The following is a 27,376-nucleotide window of genomic DNA, read 5'->3' on the forward strand; positions in this document are numbered from 1 at the left end:
CAGGAACTGGTCTCTCAGCTCTGTCACTGTCTCTACAGGCTGGAGCAAGTCCCCTCATAAGCTCAGATCTCCCCTGGAACCTACGGCCTCCTCAGCCTTCTAAGTCAGCCCAAGAGGAACAGACAGAACTGCTGTATGGGCTCTGTAAGTAAATCTGTTTTGTTCAATGAAAATGCTTGACTCTGGATGAACTAATGTTTCTTATCCACAGGGCAGAATTTTCTCACATTATACAAAATCGGGTTAGAGAGTGAGGTGGTAGACTGAGGTGGATGGAAGAATTTGTAGAATTATTTATTCTCAGGAAATCTATATTTTGTTCTGCCTGGTGTAGGTTGGATAGCTGGTTGTTCGTTAGTCAAATTAATCAATGTGCTAATATATTTATGGCGTTTAGTGGTTTGGTGCTTGAGAAAATCAGAGAGATTGTCAGGGGCTTAAAATCTCATTTTTAAGCTCAATGTTTTGTAATAAAAATGAAAAAATGCCAATTTGAACACCTACTGCATGCCAGGTACTGTGTTAGGCATATTCTACCTCATAGATGATGAAACTGGACCCAGAGAAGTTTATATTACTTGCAGGTGAAATAGTTCTTAAAAACATAAGCCTTGAAATTAAGAAGAACTGGGTTTAGAATCTCAGCTCAGACATTCCCTAGTTGTGTGTAACCCTGTACATGTTTCATAATCTCTCTGACACTCAGTCTCTTTAGCAAAATAGAGAATTTAAAGTGAATTTAATAATACTTGCCACATGATATTATACTAAGAATTAAAATTATATGTTTGTAAAGTCCTCAGCACAGTAATAGTCATAGAACAAGTTCCAATAAGTGGTAGCTATTATTGTTATGATTAATACTTTTATTAGCATTGCTGTACGAAGTCTCAAAACTAGTTAGTGTGTGTGCAAGGATCCGAACCCAGGTCAGTGACACACGTTGACAATGGATTGCACACTAGTGATGAGGACATAGGGTCTACTGCTGCAGTTGAAGACAGGAACACATGTTACAGCTCACAACAGCACAACAACGAAGAGAATCATCATGACCTAAGGGGACAGGACAATTCGCTGAAAGACTGTAGCTCGTTTCTCACAAGAGAAAAGGAAGGTTGTGCATGATTGCAGTGGATGAATTAAACAGGTTTCAGGGTGATGGCAATGCAAAACCGTAGCTCTGGGGAATTTTAGCTCTTCCTCCTAATCATATCCATTAGTCCCTCTTTATTCTTTGATATAAACAGTTACATTCTTTCAGTTTAAGAAAGTGCAATGAAAGTAAGAAAATGCAATGAAATACACCTTCAAGTACCCACTACCAACTATATCGCTGTTACTTAGACTTCATATGTAGACCACCTGATGCTCTAGTTTTTGACATTGCAGAAGTAGAGTCACTACAAAATGTAATTAATATTTGTGTATAGGGGATGAGAGAGAGGGAAAAGAATGGATGTATACGATGTCTGTGTGTGAGGAAAGTAATGCTAATTAGATGATTTGCTAGAGTTTGATGTCATTTACTAATAAATAAAGCATAGGGGAGGGAGTGGGGTTGGAATGGGGAAAGGAACACAATGGATTTGACTCATGCTGAGGTTGAGTTATCTGAGGGATTGTGAGTGAAGATGTCCCTCAAGAGGAGATAAAATTTTATTCACCCGCACCAATCCATGAGCTTTGACTTGTTCTCCTGCTGCGAATTATTTTTTCTAAATTGTTGATATGATCTCCTCACTGTAGCTCCACAATTTGTTACTACCTTCAAGTATGAAACTTTGCCACAGCTTTAAAAATTCTATCAATTTTTGAAATACAGAACTCAGAAGAGTCCATGATTAGATTTCAGTATTGCAAGTCATCTGGATATACATGCTATTTAATGCCATGGAAATAACTAAGATATTCCAAGGAGAGTGTAAAATGTCAGATAGCAAGAAAAGAAGAGGGACTTCGTGGGGGGTGGGGAGAGAAAGACTCCTAAAGAATGCCATAATTAGAAGGCACAGAACAAAAATATTGTTTCGTAAATGGGGACAGGGGAACCCACAGAATAACTGCCATTGAAGGTAAGGAAGGGAAAAGTTTCAGAGAGGAGGTGGGAAACACAGAAAAAAAAATCGAGATGAAGGGGAGAAAAACAAACCTGAAAATAAACTTTTAGATTTGGTATTTAGACAGTCATTAGTGACATCAGTTGGAGAATTTTCTTTGAGTCATTGGAGAAAGATTCCAGATTGTTAGTGAAGGTGAAAAAAAAAATAAACAAAAGCAGATTGTCCAAAGAACATTTTTGTCATAAAATATATGCCATGAAACGGAGAGAGAAACAGGGTTTATGTCTTACTGCCCTCACTGACTAAGTACAATGGCCAATCATAATATATAGTTGATATATCTTGGTTAAATTGGATGTGTGTTGAAAACATCTATAGAAAAGTGTGGGAAGTTTTCATTATTGGGTTGGGATAAAACTTCAATATTGTAAAATACTAAACAAAAACCAGTGGTACAAAATAAGATACTAAAAAGGAAAGGAATTTTGTTGTAGTTAAATTAGAAGAGACAGAGAATGATTTGTTTACTTATTCATAAAACATTTGGAAATGCCTGGCTCTTGATGCCTTGTAACTAAAATCTAAGCTCCTTATTCTTCCGTGGAATGCAAGAGTTTCATGTCCTGCCCCCCCCCCGAGTCCTTCAGCTTCACATGTAAGGGTCCAGCATGGCAATTCTCTTGTATTTTCTTGTTTCACTCAGTCTCTGCTCATGTCTTTATCTATGTCAAAACACTCTCTCCTGCTTTTCATCCTTATGAACTCACTCTATTCATCAAAACTTTGGGGGGGAGTTTATTTTATTGTTGTTCAAGTACAGTTGTCTGAATTTTCCCCCCACCACTCCCCCCACAAGCCATCCCCACCTCCCTCCCCTGATCCCACCTGCCCTTGGTTTTGTCCATGTGTCCTTTGTAGTTGTTCCTGAAAACCCTTCCCCCTTTTCCCCCCATTATCCCCTCCCACCTCCCCTCTGGTTACTGTCAGTTTGTTCTTAATTTCAATGTCTCTGATTATATTTTGCTTGCTTGTTTGTTTTGTTAATTAGGTTCCACTTATAGGTGAGATCATATGGTATTTGTCTTTCACTGCCTGGCTTATTTCACTTAGCATAATGCTCTCCAGTTCCATCCATGCTGTTGTAAAGGGTAGTAGCTCCTTCTTTCTGCTGCATAGTATTCCATTGTATAAATGTACCAGAGTTTATTGATCCACTCATTTACTGATGGGCAATTATGTTGCCTCCAGCACTTGGCTATTGTAAATTGTGCTGCTATGAACATTGGGGTGCATAGGTCCTTTGGATTGGTATTTCAGGGTTCTTAGGGTATAATCCTGGCAAGTGGAACTGCTGGGTCAAAAGGCAGTTCCGTTTTTAGCTATTCATCAAAACTTTACACAGTTATATTTTATGTACTCTCTGTTAAGATTTCTTGGAATTAATAACTGTTCTAGACTCACGGACACATTCTTGTATACACACACTCAGAATCTGCCACTTCACAATATTTCCGCCTTATTGCTTAGAAACATCATGTCCTACTATACTCTACAAGTAATGGTAGGGTTAGATATCCTCTGATGTTTAACTAATACAGTGCCCGGCATGTATTAGGTATTCAAAACTTGTACTTTTTCATTTCTCATTTCCATAAGTCACTAGTTCTTATTAAAAATAAGGTTTGGGGCTTTAAAAAGATAAAGTCCTGGCAACCTCTCTGATTATCTCAGGCACCAAACCACTGTTGTTTTACTTGCTTCATATGCTTAGTGTTGACACAATACACAGTGTGAGCTCTCAGTTTAATATTGAAACGAACTAACTATTCATGGTAAATGATCAAGAGCTTGCATGGAGTTGCTGACTATGAAAGGGAATAAGGAATCCCCTGTGTCTGAGCCCAGCATGAATGAGGAGCAGGTGAAGGAAGATATGGCAGGGGGGAGGGCGGGATTTGAAGGCGTTCTAGACCTTCTTCCAGGCTCAGTGCAGATTGTTTCAACCTTAACCCTGCATTTTTCTTCCAAGCTCCAAGCCAGAAATAGAAAGGGAAAACTGACAAGAAGAATGCAAGAGCAAGGAGAAAATTGTTTGAATTAATGAAATAGTGTAAAGGGAACCATGAACAAGTTAGAATGAGTGAGAAATTCTTTAGCTAGCAATTTTTAAAAAGTAACTGATCTCATAAAATTACCTAAAACTCAGTGATCAAAATTACAACTCAATCATCATGTGTATTGTCATAAACATCATGAAAATCATAGTAATAGCCACAATTAATCAACACGAGTGAAGGCCCTCTGTACTCTCATAACCATTTCATTATTCATCATTGTATCTTAGATATTGGAGTTATTTAGAAATAGTGCTAGTCTTTCTCCTTCACTTGATTATAAATTTTTAATAGGAGTTTTGTTCATGTTATCTCGTAGTTTATACTGTGCACAAAGTAGGTGCTCAGTAGATGTCTCTGAGAACATAAGGCAAGAGCAAAGGCAGAAATATTACAAGTTCATTCTTCCACAACAATTTTTACATATGGTTTTCTAAAAGCCTTGGAATTCATCTCAACTTATACAAAACAGAATTCTTTCAAGCATTGATTTTTCTAACTAACCATCTCTAAATACCCCGATCCTTTTGTACACAGAATTAAAGAATTCCCTTTTTCATGATTACTCTACCTCCCACTAACTCCAGGAGCTGATTTCAAAGACTGAGTCCCAGGTTCTGTAAATTAATAGTAAATAAAAAGAACAAAAACATGTGGAAAATGAGAGGTGCACGTACTATTTAAAACTACCATATGTATCATTTATTTAATAAATACGGTTTTAGCTTGTCCTTCTGATCAATATATATTTTTTCAAAGCTAAGTATAGTTACTAAAAATGTTTTTCGGAAATCAATCTATTTATGAAAAGTGCCAATAGAACTTCTTAGCCTGTTAAACTTTCACAGCTTATTGTGAAATGCATACCAGTTGGGCAAGGCTTGACTTCTGTGAAATGTCAACTGTATTCATGACATTTAATAAACAGTCACTTGAAGTAATGTCAAAAAGATGTTCCCTTTCTTAGTGCATGGCCCCTTCCTGTTAACTTTTATTTTCATTATGCATTCCTGACCAGTAATTGCACTGGTTATTTCATGTAACTTAATATTTCTTGTTTTCTCTAATTTGCCATTCAAAATTTCCCAATTTTTAAACTAGTGTTTTTCTTAGGGAATCCTTGAGGTGGCACTTTATCTGGTGAACTTGTATGTGCTGACAATTCTTGGCTTTCCCCAAGGAACAGTTATCGTGATGCTGGCTGGTCCCCAATGATCGAGCCCTCTCTCCAGCCACAACCCTATGCTCTGTTTTCCCCAGGCCCCCTCTTCCAACTCATACATACCCATATGCCTAGTTCAAATTCTCTACTCAATGAAAAAAGCCAGAAGATATTTGCCATCAAGTTATATCTTTCCCTTCAAAGCAAAACAGTAATATTGTATTAGGTATCTCTTGGACAGTATGTTTTCACAAAATGGAGAAAAGCTGTTCTGGAGAACAACTAGTCTTCAAGCAGATTGAAGAGAGAAATATATCTGAATGTGGCAGCACGTTATGTCAAGAGAGGGCAGAGGCCTCTGTCCCTATGCGGTAAGTCTGTTCTGACTCTGCATCGCTCTCAAACGTGATGCCGGGTGCTGCCATCTAAGTACCGCTGTGAAGGTTAGATACTGTAGTAAGCTGCACATGACTGCACTGGTCCTAAGCCATTGGTCGTAATGTAATATGTTACTTGTATTATAAACAAGTATCTCTTCCTCAGTATTTTCTGGTTTTCCAAATTGTCTTCAGATTCTCTGCTTTCTACACTTCTGGCTGATGTATTATTGCTCTTCCCTAGCCCCAATCTGTTTTTCTCTGAGGCCAACTACACAGGAAAACCAACATGCAGCCTCTTTATCACAATTTAAACATTCCAGAAAGAATGAAATATGATCAGTCAGCCTTGGATAAAATGTCTTTATTTAGTCCAGTCATCTCTGACTAGAGGAATGAAAGGAAAGGTCACATAGTATAAACATAGCTATGAGCAAAGAGCCCCAGGGAAGAAAAATTGTGGGCTGACATAAATACAAAAAAATAAAAATAAAAATAAATTAATGGTAACTACTACAGCAGTTAAAAATTTACAATTCTTTTTATCAATTTAAATGAGTCATTCATATTTGTGTAGTATATAGATATTCATCTTTGGTTGGTTTGGGGTTCAATAAAATTATCTGAAACTAGATTTTTTAATGTAGTTTTTTCATCATTCCACAGTTTCACCTTGGAATTCTGTACTTATAATTCAGCATGTCCAACTTCCAGAATACCACATCTTCTTCCATCATTTTCCTGCTAACTGGTGTTCCTGGGCTGGAAGCCTTCCACACCTGGATCTCCATTCCCTTCTGCTTCCTCTATGTAACTGCCCTCTCAGGAAACAGCCTGATTCTCTTTGCCATTGTCACTCAGCCCAGCCTCCACGAACCCATGTACTATTTCCTCTCCATGCTGTCCACCACTGACCTCGGCTTGTCCATATCCACCCTAGTCACCATGTTGGGTATATTCTGGTTCAACGCCAGGAAGATCAGCTTTAATGCCTGCTTGTCACAGATGTTCTTTATTAAACTCTTCACTGTCATGGAATCTTCAGTGCTGTTGGCCATGGCTTTTGATCGTTTTGTAGCCATTTCTAATCCTCTCAGGTATGCCACCATTTTAACTGACTCCAGAATAGCTCAAATTGGAGTGGCCATTGTCATCAGGGGGACGCTAATGCTGACACCAATGGTAGCCCTTCTTAAAAGACTGTCCTACTGCCGCAGCCACGTGCTGCACCACTCCTACTGCTTCCACCCCGATGTGATGAAGCTCTCCTGCACAGACACCAGGATTAACAGTGCAGTTGGGTTGACTGCCATGATCTCTACTGTTGGGCTAGACTCAATCCTCATCCTCCTCTCTTATGTTTTGATCATTAAGACTGTCCTCAGCATTGCATCCCCAGAAGAGAGGAAGAAAGCCTTCAGCACGTGCATCTCCCATATTGGGGCTGTTGCTATTTTCTATATCCCACTGATCAGTCTGTCCTTTGTCCACAGGTTTGGAAAACGGGCCCCACCCTATGTACATACTATGATTGCTAACACCTACCTGTTGATCCCCCCAGTGATGAACCCCATCATCTACAGTGTGAAGACCAAACAGATACGTAGAGCTGTGATAAAAATTCTCCATTCCAAAGACACATAGACTCAGAATTCTAGGGACAGCCTAATCAGGTCATGTTATAAAAAACAGAATTAGTAATCATTAAAGCTAAATGAGCAAAAATTTAAAATTAAGATTGGGTTATATGTAGGATATCAGTTAGTTTGACTCTATTTTAAAAATGTGGAGACAAAGACATAAGAATAGGAGAGATGAACAGCCTAAAAGCTGTCCTCCCCATCCCCATTCTTTCTAAACTGTTGTTGATCCTGCCAATAGTCTTTCTCTTTTAACTTTATCTACTTCACAGCAGTTAGAACAACACATTATGAAAAAAATTACTCTTGTATGAAAATCAAGTAGCATTTCCTAATTGTGATAATAGTTTTAACTAACATTTATTATTTCCTTTGACCAGTAATGGTTCTAGGTGTTTTTTACATCTATTAACACTTCTTATACTCAAACAACATTATAAAGTAGTTACTTCTAATATCAATAAGAAAATTAAAACACAAAATGCTAAATATCATGCTTAAACAGCTGGTAAGTGACAACACCATATTTCACATCCATGCCCCTCCAGGGTCCCTCGCACTCTTAACTTAATGGTATATTGCTGCCTATGCTGTCAACTGCATATATAATTATTATGCAATTATATAACTATAATAATTTTTCCTCTAGAAATTTTCAACCAAATTATGGAGGAAAAGTCCAAACAAATTTTTAAATCTCACAAGTGTATTTCTACCTGTTCTCTAACTAAGTACATTCTAGAACATGTCTCAAACCTCCATCAACTTTCTGCCCTAGTAGGAACTGAAAAATGACTACAGATTTCAAATGAATTGTAATTTGTGTTGGGAACTACCCTGTCTGGTTTCAGAGACTGTAACCCCTCATGGCTAAGGGTGAGTGAGAGATCTTGAGACACTAAGCCACTAAGGAGACAAAGCTTATCTCCCTGGCAGGAGCACCATCTCTGCCCACTTTACTTCACCCTGCCTGGCCCCCAGTTAGTCAATGACAGGTAAGATTCCCCAAGGGAGGGATGACCTAAGACAGGCATGCTCACGAGGGGGCCCTCAAGGAAGGACTTGGGGAGCTATGGAGAAAGGGAATGATGGACCCTCGCCCCTCGGCTTTGACATGGCCTGAGTTCTCACTCTGTCTGCAAGAAGTCTCCTAATCTCTTGGCTCCCTTACTACCCCTGCTCAACCTAAGCCTGAAACAATGCTGAAGGTGGGTGCGGCCCTATGCTGGTTAAGAGCAGGTTCCCCCAGGCGATCAAGCCTAAGAAAGAATGCATAAAATCCTGTGAAACCTGCTTTGCTAGTGCCCTCAATTTAAATGATAAGGGTCCAAGCCTGAAATGAGTTTGTTTCCCCAAAGTTTTATGGTCCTTTAGCTATCTGACCCTGATTCAAAATAAGCCCTCAGAGTTCTTTGAATGTTATCTATTGTTGATCATTACTGCCTAACAATGATTGATGAGTTTTATGTGTACACCCTGTATTTCTATGCAAATTAAACCCGATAAAAACCTGTCAAGGCAAGGGTCAGTGCTCTTCTCTTGAGAGAGTGGCTGTGACATCCCTTTTCCTCCACAGGACATGGTAGTCCATGTGAATTTGTCTCATCTCAGCCACAACGCCATGGGCACTGCTTGCTGGTGACCGCATCAAATTCATGTCATTTACTTAGAAATCTTTTAATCTGTGGCATATACTTCATGTAACTGCTTAATCCAGCGAGTTATTTTTCAAGTTGGATATATCCATTAAGTCTCAAATTTTTAAAGACGTATTTCAATGACACATCGGAATCACTCAGTGAATGTGGGCCCTATCACTGGTATTAGATCCAACAAAGAAGTAGACGTCACATCTACAGGGAACTCATTAAGGAACTATCTTACTGACTATTTAATAATAAGGATGATGTCAAAATTCTCAGCATATTTATCAATAATATTTTAGTCTCAATTATTATAATCTTCATCTCCTTGATCTTGGCATGTTGAAATGTCCCAGGATTTTGTTCTCAGACCTGTTGTTTTCCTTTGTTGTATTTCCATTTTGGTCATCTCATTTGGCTTTATGGCTTTAAGTACCATCTATATGCTGACAGATCCCAAGTTAATATTTATACTCCAGACTCATATCTAACTGCCTATGTGTCAGTATTTCCACCTGAATGTCCAGTAATCGTGTTAGACTCATCATGTCCATGTACTCACATCAAAACAAAAGCTTGATCAACCACAGTCTCCCAAAACTCAGAAAATCTGCTTTTTAATTGGCTGAGAGAACACTTGGAGCCCTGGTGCATCTCTCTCCCATTCCACAGCCAACTTATCAGCAAATGCTGATAACTTTCTTCCAGATATTTCAGATATCAATGTCTGAAATCCAACTTTCTACCACCTCTGCTGCTATCACCATGATCCAATCCATGTCATCTTCAAACTGAATGTGATAGTCTCTTGAGGGATCTTCCTTCACCAGGAAACAATGCAAACACACAAGATAAATCATGTCACTTCCTCTGTTAAACATGTTCCAGTGGCCTTCTGTCTTACCCAGGGAAAATTCACAGTCATCATATCTTATACCTGATTCCTTTCTACCAACTCATCTTCATCTCCAGCTAGTCTCCCCTCTATCCACTCTCCTACATCTACCCACACTAACCTCTGAATATTTCCTTAAACTCACCAAGCATTCTTCAACATCAGACTTCACACTGGCTGTTCTCTCTACCTGAAGTGTTTTCCCCCTAGGTATCCAAATGATTTAGTGTCTCACTTTATGCAGGTTTCTGCTTAAGCATCATCTTATTACAGGGCCCTTGACATTATAATAAAATAGCAACACCTCTCCCCCTCAATTCCTGTCTGCATTCACTCTCTTCCTTACCCACCTTGTTTTCAGTTTCTAGCACTTTTATCCCCCAGCATATCTCTGTTCATTCCTTTTCTTGTTTCTCATTTCAAGCTAAGATCATTGAGTATAAGTCCTTTGTTTTATTTATTCTGTCTTCCAGATAGCAAAACAGGGCTCACCACATAGTAAAAAGAATAAAGTCTCTGATGATCTGGCTCTGTTTCCCTCTCAAGCCTTATTACTTGACCTCTGTGTGGTGCTCCAGTCACAACAGACAACCAGCATTCCCTTAACCCCATTCACTTTATCTCACTTTCCAGCCTTTGACAAGCTGTTACTTCCACTTACCCTCACTAGGGTAGTACCCTCACTCTCCCCCTTCTCCTGACTTAGAATTTGACTTTTCTTCAGAGATTTTTTTTTCTGAATTTTCAAGTCTGTCTGGTGTCCTTCCCAGGTGCTCCTGCAGCACCCGTGGTTTTTTTCTCGTGCACAACATCCCTCTTCAGAACCTACTGTAACCATCTCCCCCCAACAGACTCTGTGCCCACTTCTCAGGACCAGGCATATATTTTATTCACTGTTAGATATAAGTGAAAAAGTTCAGATGATGTGGAATTACATGCTGGGTGCCTGTTTAACACACAAGATATGATGGAGTATGGAGAGAGGGAAGAGAGGAAGAGAAAGAGTGATGTGGGCTAGAGAAAAAAAGGATGGGGGAACTCAGAGTCCTAAAAATGGAAAGGAGAAGAAGGAACTTCAGACTCAAGACCCAGACAGCCAAGATGTTCACACTACCTCTACAGATGTTTCTCTCCCACCTCACCCACACACACTAACGTGTGAACAGCTCCAGAGCCTAACAATCTTTGAAACTTATCAACTTGCATCCCTAAGGATTGACTAATTTGGACACTTCAGAAATGGGTGGTTTGCAGAGCAAATATCACACGCTGACTAAGGTGGGCAAGCTCACAATGAATCAGAGACTTTCCTGAAAGCCAGAGCAATAGTAGACACACGACCACTATTGTAGCTACTCGAACCCAGAGTCTAAGTGAAACCCCTTAATGTCCTGTAAGTCCTGTAAGGGCCTGTATGATTAAACTCCCCATCACCTCTACAATTTCATCTCCCTACTATTATCCCCCTTGTCTGTCTGCTCAGGAGCACTGCTCTCCTTGTTGCTCTAAATTATCAGATATACTCCCTTCTCATAACTTTATTTGTAATTTCTGTATCTTCTTCCTGAAATGGCCTTTCTCAAATATCTCCACAAATATATTTCTCCCTCCCTTCAGTCTTCTCCTCAAATGTCTCCCTTTTGTAAGGCCTTCCCTAGCAACTTCATTTAAAGCTTCATTTGCTCCCTTGATAATTATTACTTCCCATCTTCCCTTTATTTTTTATCCTTAAGACTACTTAACATCCTATTTGGTTTTTCATAGTAACTCCATTTATTGTCTGTCCCTGTCACTAGAATGTATACTCCATAAAGATGAGAGGTTTTATTTGGGGGGAGGCAGGGTGGAGGCTGTCTATTTTTCTTTGTACACTATAAGCCCTTGATAAGTAAATGATGGATGTGAATGAATAAACAGAAAAACTGGTTCTCCAACCGATATTATCACTAACTAATTAAGTATGTGACCTAACACAATGAGCTTTTATCTCATCTAATCTTTCTCTACAACACAGGTACAATTTAGAGTGACTTCCATACATCAAGGTCTGTTTCATCAACCGAAAGGAAAGATGGAAAAAGAAAAGCTGGAGAAGTGCATGTCCTTACTTTGAGTAACGAGTCTACATTTTTTGTGCCCATCTTGGTTTTTAAAGAGGATTTGAACTTCTAGAGTCCAAGGACAAAACTCATAAATGCATCATGGCCGTCGTGTTTGGCCAAGTGGCTAATGAGGAAAAGCACTGACTGTGGCTGACTTGTGGGAGTTTGAGTCACCTGCAGGAGGGAGACAGATTGTCGAGAGCCCTATTTCTGTAAGTGTGGGAGTGATGGCAGAGGCAGTGGGCCCTTGGTGATTTCCCCTTCCCCCCAAAGACAGAAACAGTGTGAACCCTGTGGGAATGACACAAAAAAGAACATAGAGATATTGTACCATCTGCCATGCCCCTGGAGCTTCAGTTCATGCTCCCAGCCTGTTCCCAAGGGCCTCCTGGGCAGCATTATGAATAAGCCTGTGCCAGAAGGGGTGAGCCAGTAAGACTGCACCGTTTTCAAGGGACTGCATTCTCTCCTGGAGTTAGGCAGCCCAAATCCTGCCATCCTAAGGGAACTTGAAGACCCCACAAACTGCCTCATGGCAGGGCAGGGGAAGTCCTTGTGTGCCACTTACACCTTCATAGGACAAGAAGGAATGTCCCAGAGCATTAGCTGACTATCCAGTAAGGCAAGTGAGTATGAATACAGCAGCCACATTTGGACACAAAGAGAAGGGGAAATTGAGTCTAGTCAGGGGTCACCTTAGGCAGAAGGCCAGGGACCATGGGAGGAAGACATGAGGTCTTCTGGAATAGGTAACTGGGGAAACAAGATGATGGCCCAAATCTTAGACTGCTACCAGCAAGGCAAAGAAGATGCGCTGTGGAGAGAGGGGTCAGGACAGTACCTGACTCTGTGGCCAACAGAGACCCTTATATCTGTGAGTGCTGCATGCAGTACCATGGACAGGAGGCCTCAGGAAAGGGAGAATATGTTAGTGTGCTCCCCTTGCTACCTTCCATGCCTCCCCTTTTCTTCACCCGGGTCCCATTTCTCTTGGAAACAAGTCCAGTGACCTGGCCTCCCTCTAGGGAAGCTACCTTAGCATTACCACATATTTTGCAGCCTGATTTGTTTGGATTTCTGAATCCCCTTCCCCAAGCTACCTGTGAGAAATACATAGATGATTGGGTGTATACAATGTATAAGCTACATTTTATCTCACTGAAGGCTGCAATTATCTGCTTCTGAAAAGGGCTTTTTATTCTCTGACAGTAGCTAGGGTCCAAAGTTGGGATCTGCACTTGGCAAGAAAGGTAGCTTTTATGTCTTTGTATAAGTTCTGAGGATGGAGAAAAGCAAATAGTGGTCAGAAGTATGGATTTTATAACCATTAAGCCCTGGATCTGTTCTTCCTGGCTTATCCATGATGAAGTCAGATCTTTTAGTTCTCATATTATCATATTTATTTTAAGACCACTGGTTTCCAAACTCTTCTAAGGACAAATGGGAGAGCAACTCCCAGTTGCAGTAAGGACCCAGGATAGAAGTGAAGAAGAATCCTAGGGAGATGAACAGCTTAACCTGAACGCCACTTATGAAGACTCCTGCAGACTTTATCTAAGATTCAGAGGCTCTTCTTAAAGACAAGGCCTTGGCTCTTTAGAGAAAATTAGCTGTAAAAACCTTGGCACTAGGAGCCTAGTAGGGAAAACACTGAATGAAGTCAGAGCACATGTGTTTAGGCTTGGGGAGGTGGTGGGGCAGATCACCAGTGGGTTTCCAAACAGCAAATGTCTGCCCTAATATGAGTGACTTGTTGGCCAACGTTCCAGGAAAGACAGAGCTCTAGGAGTATCTGGACTCAGCCCCAGTTCTCCTTGAGGCAATGAGAGTGGCTTGGAGGCAGCTCTCAGGTGAGTAGGAACCCATCAGCCAGGGGAAGAGCGAAGAGCCTTCATAGGGACTGTGCCAGACAGCTAGAATCTGCTGGAGGCCACACGACCTGCCAGCACATTTATCTTCAGGGAAGTCATAGGACAGTGCTACTGCCTTTTGTTCCATGACCCCAAATGTTTCTTTTTTCTTAGTAGATTTATTTTGAGTATTTTTTGCTTTGTATTTTTCCTTTTAATTCAAAAACTGCTGTTGTATTTCTTCCCCTGCCTGCCCCCCCAACCCCCACCACTGACCTTAGATCTGGGGATCTGGAATCCTAAAAATTTGAAGGAAAAAAACCCTCCGTATTCTCAATGGCTTAATATGCCCTTTATCCCCTTCTCTGTCTGTTTGAGTTCTATTCATGTTTCAAGACTGAATAGAAAGATCATCTTATTCAGGAAGGTTTCTCTGATCATGCCTCTCCCCTACCCATGCATTAAATGCACACCTTATGCTAACACTTATCCCAAAACTCTAATAATTTTGTTACTTATCTGTCTTCCAACCTAGGCAGGGCATCTGAAGGGCAAAAGGTGTCTTTCACCTCTGTATCAATAGCATCCAGCAAATAACCTTGTACACAGTAAGTCGATGCTTATAGAAGGAATGAATAATTGAAGAAAAGGAAGAGAAAAAATGGAGACAGAGGAGAGAAGAGGAGAGAAGAGGAGAAGAGAGGAGAGGAGAGGACACAGCCTTATCTTGAAATGGTTCCTAATAGGGTATCTCTTAATACCTAGGTAAAGGACCACCCAGTATCCAGGCAATGAAGGTATGGGCAAGAAGAAGGAGTCTGAGGGAACTTGAAAGAGATACATTGTTGGATAAGCACTGTTCTTCCCAGCTTCCCTTTTAAATATGTAAATAGACTTTGAGAATAGTGATCAGTAAATGAATGCGAGCTGTCAATTTGCCCTTTGGAAGAGGGCTTCATATGAGAGAGCCTAAATGGCTTAGAAGAAGGAGGACAGAATAAGGAAAGGAGAGCTAAAGTGCATTCAGTCCCCAGGTTTCCAGGTCTGGCCTCTCTGATTGTGCTCCATGTCCTACCAGGCTGCCAGTGTGACCTGACCCTCTCCAGTGACCCCTCTCCGTGCCAACTATGAGTTCCTGCAACTTCACACATGCCACCTTTGTGCTTATTGGCATCCCAGGACTAGAAGAAGTCCATTTCTGGATGGGCTTCCCCCTGCTTTCGATGTATGTCATGGCAATATTTGGAAACTGCATCGTGGTCTTTATTATAAGGATGGAGCGCAGCCTGCACGCTCCCATGTACCTCTTTCTCTGCATGCTGGCAGCCATTGACCTGGCCTTGTCCACATCTGTCATGCCCAAGATTCTCGCCCTCTTCTGGTTTGATTCCCGGGAGATTACCTTTGATGCCTGCATTGCCCAGATGTTCTTTATCCATGCTCTCTCAGCCATCGAGTCCACCATCCTGCTGGCAATGGCCTTTGACCGTTACATAGCCATCTGCCACCCACTGCGCCATGCTGCAGTGCTCAACAATACCGTAACAGCCCAGATAGGCATGGTGGCCGTGATCCGTGGATCTCTCTTTTTTATCCCACTGCCTCTGCTCATCAAGCGGCTGGCCTTCTGCCACTCCAATGTGCTCTCACATTCCTATTGCCTACACCAGGATGTGATGAAGTTGGCCTCCACAGACACGTTGCCCAATGTGGTCTATGGTCTTACTGCCATTCTGCTGATTATGGGCATGGATGTCTTGTTCATCACCTTGTCCTATTTTCTGATTATACGAACAGTTCTACAACTGCCCTCCAAGTCAGAGCGGGCCAAGGCCTTTGGAAACTGTGTGTCACACATCAGTGTGGTGTTGGCCTTCTATGTGCCTCTCATCGGCCTCTCAGTGGTGCACCGTTTTGGAAACAGCCTTCCTCCCATTGTGCATGTTCTCATGGGTGATGTCTATCTATTTCTGCCTCCTGTGATAAATCCCATCATCTATGGTGCCAAAACCAAACAGATCAGAACTCGGGTTTTGGCTATGTTCAAGATCAGCTGTAACAAGAATCTTCAGACTGTGTGATGCAGGTGACCCTTTCCCTTACCCTTAATGGCTTGATTTAATGACTTACTAATGCTCACTTAATTTCAGCTGCTTATAAGCGTGTCAGTGCTTTTCTCTGGCTTGATCTCTAAATTCTGCCTCAGCTCAGAGTGATATTTAAGGAAATATCATGATTTCCTTCCATAGATCAAAACATTCCTGATATCCTTATTATATAAAAAAAATAATTAGAAAACCTACTCATGCTCCAAAAAGTAATTTTAAAAAAATAGAGTGACAAAAAAATGCAATTGGCTTTAAAACAGGGGTGTCCAACCTGCGGTCCACAGGCCACATGCAGCCCAGGATGGCTGTGAATGCGGTCCAACACAAAATTGTAAATTTACTTAAAACATTATGAGATTTGTTTTGGGATTACATGTCACAATGTATGTAATGTGTGGTCCAGAATAACCCTTCTTCTATCAGTGTGTCACAGAGATGCCAAAAGGTTGGGCACTCCTGCTTTAAAACAAGGGATACATTAGCCCTGGCTGGTGTGGTTCAGTGGATTGAGTGCCGGCCTGCAAACCAAAGGATCACCAGTTTGATTCCCAGTCAGGGCACACACCTGAGTTGTGGGGCATGCGAGAGGCAGCCACACATTGATGGTTCCCTCTCTTTCCCCCTCCCTTCCCCTCTCTCTAAAAATAAATAAATAAATAAAATCTTTAAAAAAGGAAAAATTACTCCATATGACTAGTAATCCAAGGTCTCATGTTTGCCATTTGAATTAGGAGTAGTGTTTTTATTAATGAAAATTCACAGTGAAAAAAGAGACTGTATTAAAGTGTATATCCTTGAACATCACAGCTGATGGGAGGTATAATTGGCAGGATGCAGCAAGAACTTTTTAAAAGTTATAGGCTTTAATGCTGAAATCTCACTTCTAAATATGTGTCCTAACAAAATATTTCTAAGTGCAGGAAACAAGTTTTTCAAAAAATATATTACTCGTGTGCCAAGATTGGAAATTGCATTTGCTGATCAAATACAGTCACTTAACTTCCATGTCATATTGCTTCCTGTTTAACATCTGCCATTTATTTCCTCCACCTGGGCAATCCTATTTTCTCTCTGCTGTGTGCTTTATGAGATGAATGACTATGTGTTTTGAGAGGTAACCCTGCACTTGTTTTGGGCTACATATCCAGATTACTCTTCATGTTTTACAGCCACCTTCATATTCTACATTTGGCTTCTTTCCAGATTAAGGGAGAATAATATTTTTGTCTATTTATCTCTTATACCTTTTCAACTGTGTCTCCCAGTTTTACTGTATTCTGTATCTGTCAAACATTTCAAATGTCTGGATTTTAACTTAATTATAAGATACAATAAAAGTATATTTTAAATTTTGCCAAGTGTTATACCTATTGCTTTTGTATTTGTAGAATCCTCTAAACTCAGATTTGAACATATGAGAGGTTCCCTAGTCTTCTTTCCCACCAGTGCATGAATCTGGACAGGTATTATTGGTAACAACTATTACCATCCCTAATAATATCTGTTTATTAGGGATGATAACAGTATCTACCCCTCAGTGTTTTTGTGAGAATTGCATGCAATCATTAACTTACGACACTTAGGACAGTATTTAGTACATGGTATGAAGTCACTAAGTATTCATTATTATTACTTTCATGGAGGAGGCAGATAATAATCCCTGCCTGAGAAGGATATTGAAGGGATAGAAATGTGTGTTTCTGCCTGTGACAAGCAAGCCACACAGATTTTTTTTTTAAGTACTCATTGAGTCACATTAGCCTGAGAGCTTGAACTTTAGTAACCAGACTTTCCCAACCCCCCTCTTACACCATTACCAAAACTAAGGTTGGGGGATGGGAAAAAAGGGATGGAGTGTGGTGGATGGGGGAGGTGGGATTTAAATGGAATTCAGATGGGATTGAAATGACTGATGTTATGCACTAAAGGAGGAAGATCAACAAAAAGGTCATCATTTTCAAAGCTTTTCCAGGAAAATGTGGTTGCATCCTAGAAGGTGAAAAACTAAAGGGCAATATGGCCATTGCTTATTCCTTTTTTGGTCCTGGGAGAGTGTTTGCCTTCTGGTTCCCATTGATAGGGAAGACCCTCCAGGATGATGCCCTCTGGGTACTTGGAGAGCTGAGTTAACTCACAGAGGTGGTCCCAGGCAGCTGCTGCTGTGAGAGATCTCTGGGTCTCAGGCAATTGCTCAATGCAGTAAGTGTATCTTTCCCAGTGAAAAACTATCTCCAGGGACTGAAAACTGTAAAAACACTACTCTGTTCCCAGCCATGTTTATGTTGGCCAGACAGTGGAAGGCACCAGTTTAGGTATCCAATTCCCCTTGAGAGACAGAGTCTGAGGTTTCCCCATAAGTAGAACAATCCATCCACCATAAATTTCACTTAGACCCCATCTCTGAGCAGCACGTTATTTATTCCAAACTGGATTGACAAAAAAATAAGAACAGAACACAAATGTGTTTGTTTCTGGTAACAAACCTTTTTTATAACCAGAAGGCAAGATTTATTCTCTAGCTTTTTTTATAATCGGAAGGCAAGATGTATTATCCATTCACATTTATGAGCAGAGACTACCAGCATCATATATTTGAGATTCTTTCTGACAATGATCACCACCAGTTCTCCAGCTGGTGTCAAAAGTCATGCCCAATGGTCATTTCGTTGATGTCATTCAACATTGAACATTCAAAAATCATTTTAATGTCCCAGACCCTGTAAAAGGTGAAGAAAATACAAAAAAAATAAACAATAGTGAATATTATAATGGGTGTCAGATACCATCCAAAAGATAACAGACAACAAGGGTTGGTGAAGATGTGGAGAAAAGGGAACCTTGTGCGCTGTTGGTGAGAATGTAATTGGAACAGCCACTGTGGAAAACAGCATGGGGGATCCTCACGAAGTAAAATACCTTGTGATCCAGCAATCTCAGTTTTGACTGGGTGTATGTGCAAAGGAAACAAAATCACCATCTCAAAGAGATATCTGTACTCCCATACTCAGTGCAGCATTATTGACAATAGCCAAGATAGAAGAACAACTTAAGTGTCTGATGAGTGAATGGATAAAGAAAACATGACATATGTGTTAAATATATGTGTATACTCAGCCTTAAAAAAGAAGGAAATCCTGCCATTTGCAAAGAAATGGATGAACCTGGAAGGCATTGTGCTGAGTGAAATACACCAGACAAAGACAACTACTGCATGGTGTCACTTACATGTGGAATCGGAAGAAAAAAGTCAAACTCAGAGAAACAGAGATTTGAATGTTGGTTGACAGAGGCCAAGACAGTAGGGAAATAGAGAGATGGTGAAAAAAGATACGAACTTTGGGTTACAAGATGAGTAAGTGCTGAAGATCTAATGTAGAATGTGGTGACAATAGTTAATAATACAATATTGTATAACTGAAATTTGCTGAGAGGAGAACTTAAGTGTTCTCAGAAAATATTTGTGAGGTGATGGGTGTGTTGTTAACTCCAGGGGGGACCCTTTCACAAAGTACACATCCACCAAATCACCACATTGTGCACTTCCAATGTGAGACAACTTCTTCTGCTAATGACACCTCAATACATTCAAAAATTAATTAAAAATTGATTTTCGATCTAGGGCAAAGGTTCCTTAGTCTTGACACCAAAGGCATGATTTATTTAAGAAAAATTCACAAATTGGGCTTCATTAAGATTAAAAACGTTTGTTGTGTCAAAGATTCGATGAAGATGATGAAAAGACAACCTGCACAGTGGGAGAGTGTACATGAACATTACATATCCAGTGAAGGTCTAGTATCTGGAATATATAAAGAACTCCGAAAATTCAGCTAGAAAAATAACAATCTCATGATAAATATAGACAAAAACCATGAAAAGACATTTCCTTAAAAAAGATAGTCAAATGGCAATTAAATGCACAAAAGGATCATCAAAATTATTAGCTAGTGGGAAATAAAAATTAAAACCACAATGCGCTATCACTAGACATCTATCAGAATGGCTAAGCATTTTTTTAAAAGTAAAAACATCAAATGCTGGCAAGGATGTGGGGAAATCAGCTGACACATACATTGCTGGTTGAAATGTAAAGTGGCACAGCCAGCCACTCTGGAAAACATATTTGCAGTTTCTAAAAATGCCAAACGTCAACTAACATATGCTTGAGCATTGGCACTCCTGGGTATTTATCCCAGAGAAATGAAGAGTTATGCTCACCCAAAACTTACACATAGAGTATATGTTTATATCAGCCTTATTCATAATAGCCAAAAACTGGTAACAACACAGATGTTCTTCCATAAGTAAATGGTTAAATGGTTAAACAAACTGTTGTATAGCCATGCCCTGAAATATTACTCAGAATTGTAAAGGAATGAACTATTATTACATGAAATAACCTTGATAAATCTCCAGAGATATGTGCTGAGTTAAAAACAACCTCAAAAGGTTACATACTGTATGGTTTCATTTACATAACATCGTTGAATTGATGAAATTAGACAGCTACATAGAACACATTAGTGATTGCCAGAGATCATAAAGGAACTGGGGAGGGAGGGGATGGGGAGTGGCTGTGATAGGCCACCAGGAGGGGTCCTCGTGGTGATGGACCTATTCTGATCCTGACCGTAACAATGTCAGTATTTTTATTTTGATCTTGTATATTCTTTGCAAGCTGTGACGATTAGGAGAATTGGGTAACAGGTACACAGAATCAAAATAAAAAGCTTTTTTTAATGTACAAACAAAATCTTAAATCATCTCAGGTTCCATGCTATAGCATTTAGATTTTTTTTTCCTGTAAGTGATAAGCAGCCAACAAAAAAGTGGTTAAAAGGGTGGAGAGGGATTGACAAGAAGCTCCAAGCGCTGCAGAGTGGTCTCTCTTGCAGAGTGTGGGTGTAGGAGTGGAAGTGGCTAAGACAGCAGAGGGTTGGGCACACTTGATGGCCTCCATTTCCGGCATGAAGTTAGGAGCAATATCAAGTTACCCACTGACAGTAGAGATGAAACGTTGGGTAGAGAGCTTGAGACGAATGGTGACAATTTATGAACTGAAAGGAAAGAGTTGTGAAGTGATGCTAACATCTCAGCTCAGGTTAATCACCATGAATTCATTTTGATACAGGATTTCAAAGTTGTGTGATTATTCCCTAAGTTTACTTATTACCTCTGAGGGAAAAGGCAGACAGGCTAAACCCAGTTCAGCTGGGAGAGTGCAACCAAAATCAAAGAGAAGTAAATGGGTCCATAGAAAGCAGCTCCAGGTCAATGACCTTAGTCCAAATTGACATATGAAACATATTTGGCAGGGAGTTCTCCACAGAAAGTGGAAAAGAACAGAGACAGACCTTGTATGCAGTGAGAAACAGAGCAAAAGAATTAAATGCATGTCTGATAGGCTCTATTATGTTCTCTTCACTGTCCAAGTTCCCTCTCCTTTTGCAGCTATTTGGCACAATCTTTGCCAGCCCCAGTCTGAAGCTACAAGACTGGAGTCCTGGCATCTGTCCTAGAATGAGAGCTGAGTCTTTAGAACAGGGTCTGTGGGCCTTTCAGAAGTCTGCTCCTTCTCTACCTCCTCTAGGAAGCTTTCCCTGACTCCCTCAGCTGGGTTAGGCCAATAACTATAGGCTCCCAACATATCACTCTATATCCTTACCTTCTACAAAGACTAGGAAGTCTTGTAGGACTCATGCTGGAGCCTCACTAGGAATGTTCTCTGTCTCTTTCCTCCTTAGTGTCTACTTCTCTAAACACTTCCCCTGATTCCAAAAGGAGCCCCAATGTTTTTATTCCCCAGGGATATAAGTAGAGTGATTCCTAGTGATTCCTCTGTGACCCAAACCTCGCCTTCCCTGGAGATGGGAACTGCACTAAGGCGTCTCTGTGCAATGGGATAAAACTCAGTTCCTCTGCCACAAAGACATCCTGGGCTCCTGCATAATGTGGAGAGGCAGACCAGCCTGGGATAACAGCCAGAGTGAGTAACCTGGGGTCCAGCACACCCGCTTCTCCACTTCCCAGATGGGTGACTGCCGGCATCTCAGCATCTGATGCAGATGTTAATGGAAAGGATCTGGAAATAATGCAGAGAAGGAGAAATAATCAGTCTTGGACAATGAAAGAGACAGTAGTCTCATCCTCTGCTTGAAAAAGAGAGCCTGAGGAGTCTGTTCCTAAGATTCAGGGAGTTACAGCTCAGAGATAAGTGGAATGTCAGACCGTATTTCCAGGGAGAGATGTCCCCCACAGTCGCTCACAGCAAGGCTGAGTGACCGTGGCTGAGAGGATGTGTCCAGTCATCTTCCCATCTGGCATTCTCATCAGTTTCTTCTTTTTATTAGCAACTCATTTTTATACTTTAATGTCAAAAATTTTTAATTTGGTTCAAATTTCTTTAATTTCCTTATTTAGGAAAGTTTTGTACAGAATTTTTTCTCTTCCCTGAATAATTCCTGATTGCCAAGAGTATTTTTACATACCTGTAACTTGTTCTGTTCGACTTTTTACAAAATATACCTGTTCAAATTCTATGTTGGACTTTCTCTGCTTTTTACTTATCTTTGAATGGGGTGAGTTACACCTTTGCTTCATATTTGCCCAAAACAATATCTGGGAGACAAAGAATGGAGGCTGACAACTGACACTAACAGCAATATTATTTCTTTTGAAAATATTCTACCATAATATGTACAATCCTCTGCTCTAGAGGCACTCCCCCACCACCTAAAGGGGGGAGGGGAGGTCATTCTTACCTCCAGAGCAAGCCCATTACATTGGCTAAAAATAGCATAGCTACAGCCCAGCATTCAGACTAAAACTTCTCTGAGCTCACAGGCTTATTTTTGATGGCTTTTTAAATGTCTGCTAAAAGATATTTGGGTGGCTGTTTCTCTTACGTTATTTTATTAACCTACCTTTAAAGTGTTCTTGTTTGTTTGTTTACTTCTTTGTTTCTATTGTGATCTAAAGCAACTCAAAACCAGAGGTAACAAACCCGTACTGTCAACCCTTCAGGCTTCTACAGTAGGTTAACAATTGTTTTCCAGGAGGTCACTCTTGGTTGTTTAAAATAGGGTGGTTTTGATTAGACACTTTAGAATCATTTCACATATATTTTTAAATCATTGCTTTCTTCAGTACATGAATAGATTAGTGTTTTACATAGGAAATGACACTTTTATAGTCAACAGATTAAAATGTAGTAATTCTCTAGTTTGCTTTTAGATGCAGTGCTTTTTATATTAAATTTATTGGGATAACATTGGTTAGTAACACTATATAAATTTTAGGTGTACAACTTTATAATACAACATCAATATATTCTATTATGTGCTCACCCCCTGAAGTCTAGTGTCCTTCCATCATCATATATTTGACCCACTTTACCCACTTTGTCTTCCCCCACAGCCCACTTCCCTTCAAGTAACCATCTTCCATTGTCTGCATCTATGAGTTTGTTTGTTTATTGTTTGTTCATTTGTTGCTTTATGTTTTATATCCCACATACGAGGAGGAGGGAAGACAAAAATCATATGATTGCAGTATATTTTTTAATCTTTATATTTTATATTTGCTATTGTGTATGAACCCATGTCACCTAATTCAGAGCTGGTGTTGTTTTCCAGTAATTGTGTCATGTCTTCTTATTTTTCTACCAAAATTGAAGTCATCTCTCTGGAGACCTTATCTGTCTTTCAAGGATGCTCCCATCTGAGTCCTATGTCAACACCTCCTTCTTCCAGCCTCCTGCTTTCCTGATGATTGGCATCCCGGGGCTGGAGGCTGTTCATGGCTGGATCTCCATTCCTTTCTCCTGCATGTACACTGCAGCCCTCACTGGAAACTGCCTCATCCTCCTGGCTGTGAGGAGGACTCCCAGCCTGCACCAGCCCATGTACTACTTCTTATCCATGCTGGCCCTCACCGATGTGGGCCTCACCTTGTCCACACTGCCCACCACCCTGGCTGTGCTCTGGTTTGACCACAGTCTCATCACCTTCAATGCCTGCCTGGCCCAACAGTTCTTCCTCCACTCCTTCTCTGTGGTGGAGTCCTCGGTGCTCCTGGCCATGTCATTTGACCGCTTTATGGCCATCTCCAAGCCCCTGCGCTATGCAGCTGTCCTCACCAATACTGTCATCACCAGGATTGGACTGGCCATTGTGGCCCGTGCTATGCTATCTCTCTTCCCATTGCCATTCCTGCTTAAACGTTTGAACTTCTGCCCTGACAAGATCGTCTTGTCCCATTCATTCTGTTTCCATGCAGATGTCATGAAAAGGGCCTGTGCAGACATTACCATCAACATCCTTTACGGGCTATATGTAGTTCTGTCCACAGTGGGTATAGACTCCTTGCTTATTGTCCTATCTTATACCCTTATTCTTCATACAGTGATGGGCCTGGCTTCTCCCAGACAGCGCATCCGGGCCCTCAACACCTGTATTTCTCATATCTTAGCTGTTCTGGTTTTCTACATCCCAGTCATCGGTGTGTCCATGACCCACCGTTTTGGAAGGCACCTGCCTCACATTGTAGTTGCTCTTATTGCCTATGTGTACCTGGTGGTGCCCCCTGTACTTAACCCCATCATCTACAGTGTGAAATCCAAGCCCATCAGAGAAGCTATGCTCAGAGTGCTGAAGGGGAAGGGCCAAGGCTGATGAAATCAAGAAACAACCACAAAGTCTGAGGGAAAACAGGGCTGAACAGTCATATCTTTGTCCAGAAAGCCCTTATTTTGAGCCAGACATGTAATCAAGAGTATGCCAAGCAAATGGGAACCCTCAGACTGATGGGTGGGTGAAGAACAATCTTGATTCTTTTCTGCACTCATTAGTTTCAGCTATTGTATCCAGTGTTTACTTGTGTAAGAATCTGTGCTCATTACTAGATATTAACATGAACCATGCAGGATCTTTTCCCTACTTTGGAGGACAGAGGCTTATACGTACACCATTATAACCAAGTGTACTGAGGCTGTGCTAAGCACACACTAAGTGCTTGGGAATCTAGAAGAGGGTTTATTGCCTTGTCGGGAGGAAATTAGAAAGGAGTCAGGTAAGAAGGAGGATGAAAGGTGAGGGGGAGTCAGTCAGGCAGAAAAGGTAGGCAAGGGGAAGGCGCACCTATAAAGGAAAACAATGTAAGAATACTGAGGTGTGTAATTATTTGGTCTGCTTCCAGAAAGGTGAGTAGTCATATGTGGCTCAGAATTTGTGTATGTCTTGGAGGAAGGACAGGAGATGAACTAGAGACAATGAGTAATGGTGAGACTTCTTGGGGTGTTTCAGATCTGATTGAAATATTTGGCCTTCCCCCCCACCTCACTGTCCCTAACTTCAATGTCTCTGGTTATATTTTGTTTGCTTTTTTTCTTCTGTTGATTATGTTCCAGTTAAAGGTGAGATCATATGGTATTTGTCCCTCACCGTCTGGCTTATTTCACTTAGCATAATGCTCTCCAGTTCCATCCATGCTGTTGCAAAGGAACTACTATAAAGGACACATGGACAAAATCAAGGGGGAGGGGGGAGGGGGAGGAGGGAGGGGGGTTCACCTGGGGTGGGGTGGAGGGATGGGGAGAAAAGGCATACAACTGTAATTGAATAAAAATAAAAATTAAAAAATATATATTCGGCCTTTGCTCTTTGTCTAAAAGTCAGCCATGGAAAGGCTATCACACTGTAAAATTTGCACTGGCTTTCCTGTGTATATCAGATTGAAAGGGTAAGAGTGGAGGAGAAAAAGAATGCATTTAGGAGGTTGTTGGAACAGTCTAGAAAAAAGAAAATGGAAGCTAAAATTAAACCGGCGTCACCAGTAATGGGAAAAAATGTAGACATATTTTTTAAAACTTATATCTCTATGTTTCCACCTCGGCCCTCTGGAAGTCCTTAGAAGCAATGACACCAGCAGTGGGGAGCAGAACTAGCAACCCCCTACCATTTCTAAATGCCATTTCCCACTACAGAAACCTGGAGTCCTTGGAGCAATTGCTAATTCCAGGTATGAAACACGGAGAACAAAAGGTGACACATGCCTGAAAGCAATAAAGAACACAAAAACAATAGGATAATGTAAAAAATATGAACAAATACAGAAACCCGTTTGGAGGAGCTACCAGTGGCCAAAGGTAGGTCATCTAGAACATTGAAAATAAACAAATGGGGAGGAAAGAAAAAGAAGAAAACTCTTCTTTATAAAAGAATGGCATGTAATAAGTGCAAAGGTATAAATAGATTTAGAAAATTACCTTTCTGCAATTGTTAATGTAATTTAAAATAATTAAAAAATACTTAAAGGATATTGAAAAACAGAATATTTGCACAGTCTCAAAGTATCACTGTAAAGTTTAGTTACTAAATACAAAAGAATAAATGTACCTTTACAATAAAGAGATTAACAATCACTACATTAAGCAAGTGATCAAACTTAACCCATAATGGGATGATTTGTCTCTACCCTACTGTGATGAACATTAAAGACATCACATATGCAAAATCCCTACCAAAGACATTCAACCCAAATCTAACCATGAGGAAATCATCAGAAAAATCTTGCATATGGGAAGCAACACACACGCACACACACGCAAACCCCTAGCCTGGAATTTATTTAAAATGTAATGTTATAAAATCCATGCCAGGGGAATTAATCTAAATTAAAAGAGATTAAAGGGGCTTAATCACAACCAAATGCTAGTATTGATAATCCATTACTAGAACAGTTGTGAACTTTAGATACATATTGTATGTTTATGATGTTATCAGGTTAGTATAATTTGTTTAGTTTTGAAAATGGTGCTGTGGTTATTATATAGGAGAACCTACTTTTAGGATATGCATGCTTAATATTTATTAAGAAAGATTGTAATGTCCACAATTTTTGTTCAAGGAAATCAGTGAAAATTATAAGTGTGCATGTGTGTATGTGCATGTGTGTGAATAAATGAGTGTAGAAAGAGAGGAAAAAAGAGATGGAGAGATAGGAAGAGAAAACTATGAAAAAAAAATGTTATCAAACTAGGTGATGGGAATACAAGTGTTTATTATAATAGTCTTTTAATTTTCCATAGTTCAAAATTTATAAAAACTAAAAAGTGTGAGGATATACACATGCATATTTCAAAATATATGTGTATCTATATGTGCACACATATGCACATACAATTTATTTTCAAACCACAGTGAGTTTATCAGAAGATGATTCCATGAGGAGTCAGGAGCATTTGTAAACTACATACAGTTATTGTATGCGCAGGGTTCGCCTATATTTTCAGAGACACAGGAAAGAGCTTGAATAAGTTGATTCATTGGTATTAAAAGTACAGAATTAAAATGCAGAGGCAGCAAGGAAGCAAAATAATTATACTTTCTCTCTACTAGAATATAATTTCCATTAAGTCTCCAGA

The 27,376-nt window shown here is 40.3% G+C and overlaps 3 protein-coding genes across 7 annotated transcripts; all 3 read left to right on the forward strand.

Moving 5' to 3' along the window:
• The first annotated feature begins 51 nt into the window (after nucleotides 1-51).
• On the forward strand, nucleotides 52-8,332 carry LOC112315932 (olfactory receptor 51F2). The gene is made up of 2 exons (XM_024572592.4): nucleotides 52-144; nucleotides 6,383-8,332. The coding sequence occupies exon 2, from the start codon at nucleotides 6,416-6,418 to the stop codon at nucleotides 7,358-7,360; it is 945 nt and encodes a 314-aa protein (XP_024428360.2). The 5' UTR covers nucleotides 52-144; nucleotides 6,383-6,415; the 3' UTR covers nucleotides 7,361-8,332.
• LOC112315931 (olfactory receptor 51E2) lies at nucleotides 94-17,308 on the forward strand. Of its 2 annotated transcripts, XM_024572591.3 has the most exons (3): nucleotides 94-144; nucleotides 11,909-12,208; nucleotides 14,925-17,308. In XM_024572591.3, exon 3 carries the CDS (start codon nucleotides 14,974-14,976, stop codon nucleotides 15,925-15,927), a length of 954 nt encoding a protein of 317 aa, XP_024428359.2. In that variant the 5' UTR covers nucleotides 94-144; nucleotides 11,909-12,208; nucleotides 14,925-14,973; the 3' UTR covers nucleotides 15,928-17,308. The 2 variants fall into 2 exon arrangements, with proteins under 2 accessions (XP_024428359.2, XP_045038007.2); XM_045182072.2 differs by lacking the exons at nucleotides 94-144; nucleotides 11,909-12,208 and adding an exon at nucleotides 12,445-12,622.
• Nucleotides 17,309-21,895: 4,587 nt separating this feature from the next.
• On the forward strand, nucleotides 21,896-25,270 carry LOC112316072 (olfactory receptor 51I2). Of its 4 annotated transcripts, none has more exons than XM_024572781.3 (2): nucleotides 21,896-21,940; nucleotides 23,630-25,270. In XM_024572781.3, exon 2 carries the CDS (start codon nucleotides 23,664-23,666, stop codon nucleotides 24,624-24,626), a length of 963 nt encoding a protein of 320 aa, XP_024428549.2. In that variant the 5' UTR covers nucleotides 21,896-21,940; nucleotides 23,630-23,663; the 3' UTR covers nucleotides 24,627-25,270. The 4 variants fall into 4 exon arrangements, with proteins under 4 accessions (XP_024428549.2, XP_045037896.2, XP_045037895.2 ...); XM_045181961.2 differs by having other exon boundaries at nucleotides 21,897-21,940; nucleotides 23,589-25,270; XM_045181960.2 differs by having other exon boundaries at nucleotides 21,903-22,532.
• Nucleotides 25,271-27,376: the final 2,106 nt, after the last annotated feature.

Source organism: Desmodus rotundus, chromosome 5 (assembly GCF_022682495.2).
Source record: "Desmodus rotundus isolate HL8 chromosome 5, HLdesRot8A.1, whole genome shotgun sequence".
NCBI lineage: Eukaryota > Metazoa > Chordata > Mammalia > Chiroptera > Phyllostomidae > Desmodus > Desmodus rotundus.

What these genes read in the sequence shown, in the direction of transcription:
- LOC112315932 (XM_024572592.4), top strand. Translation starts at nt 6,416, where the DNA reads ATGTCCAACTTCCAGAATACCACATCTTCTTCCATCATTTTCCTGCTA.
- LOC112315931 (XM_024572591.3), top strand. Translation starts at nt 14,974, where the DNA reads ATGAGTTCCTGCAACTTCACACATGCCACCTTTGTGCTTATTGGCATC.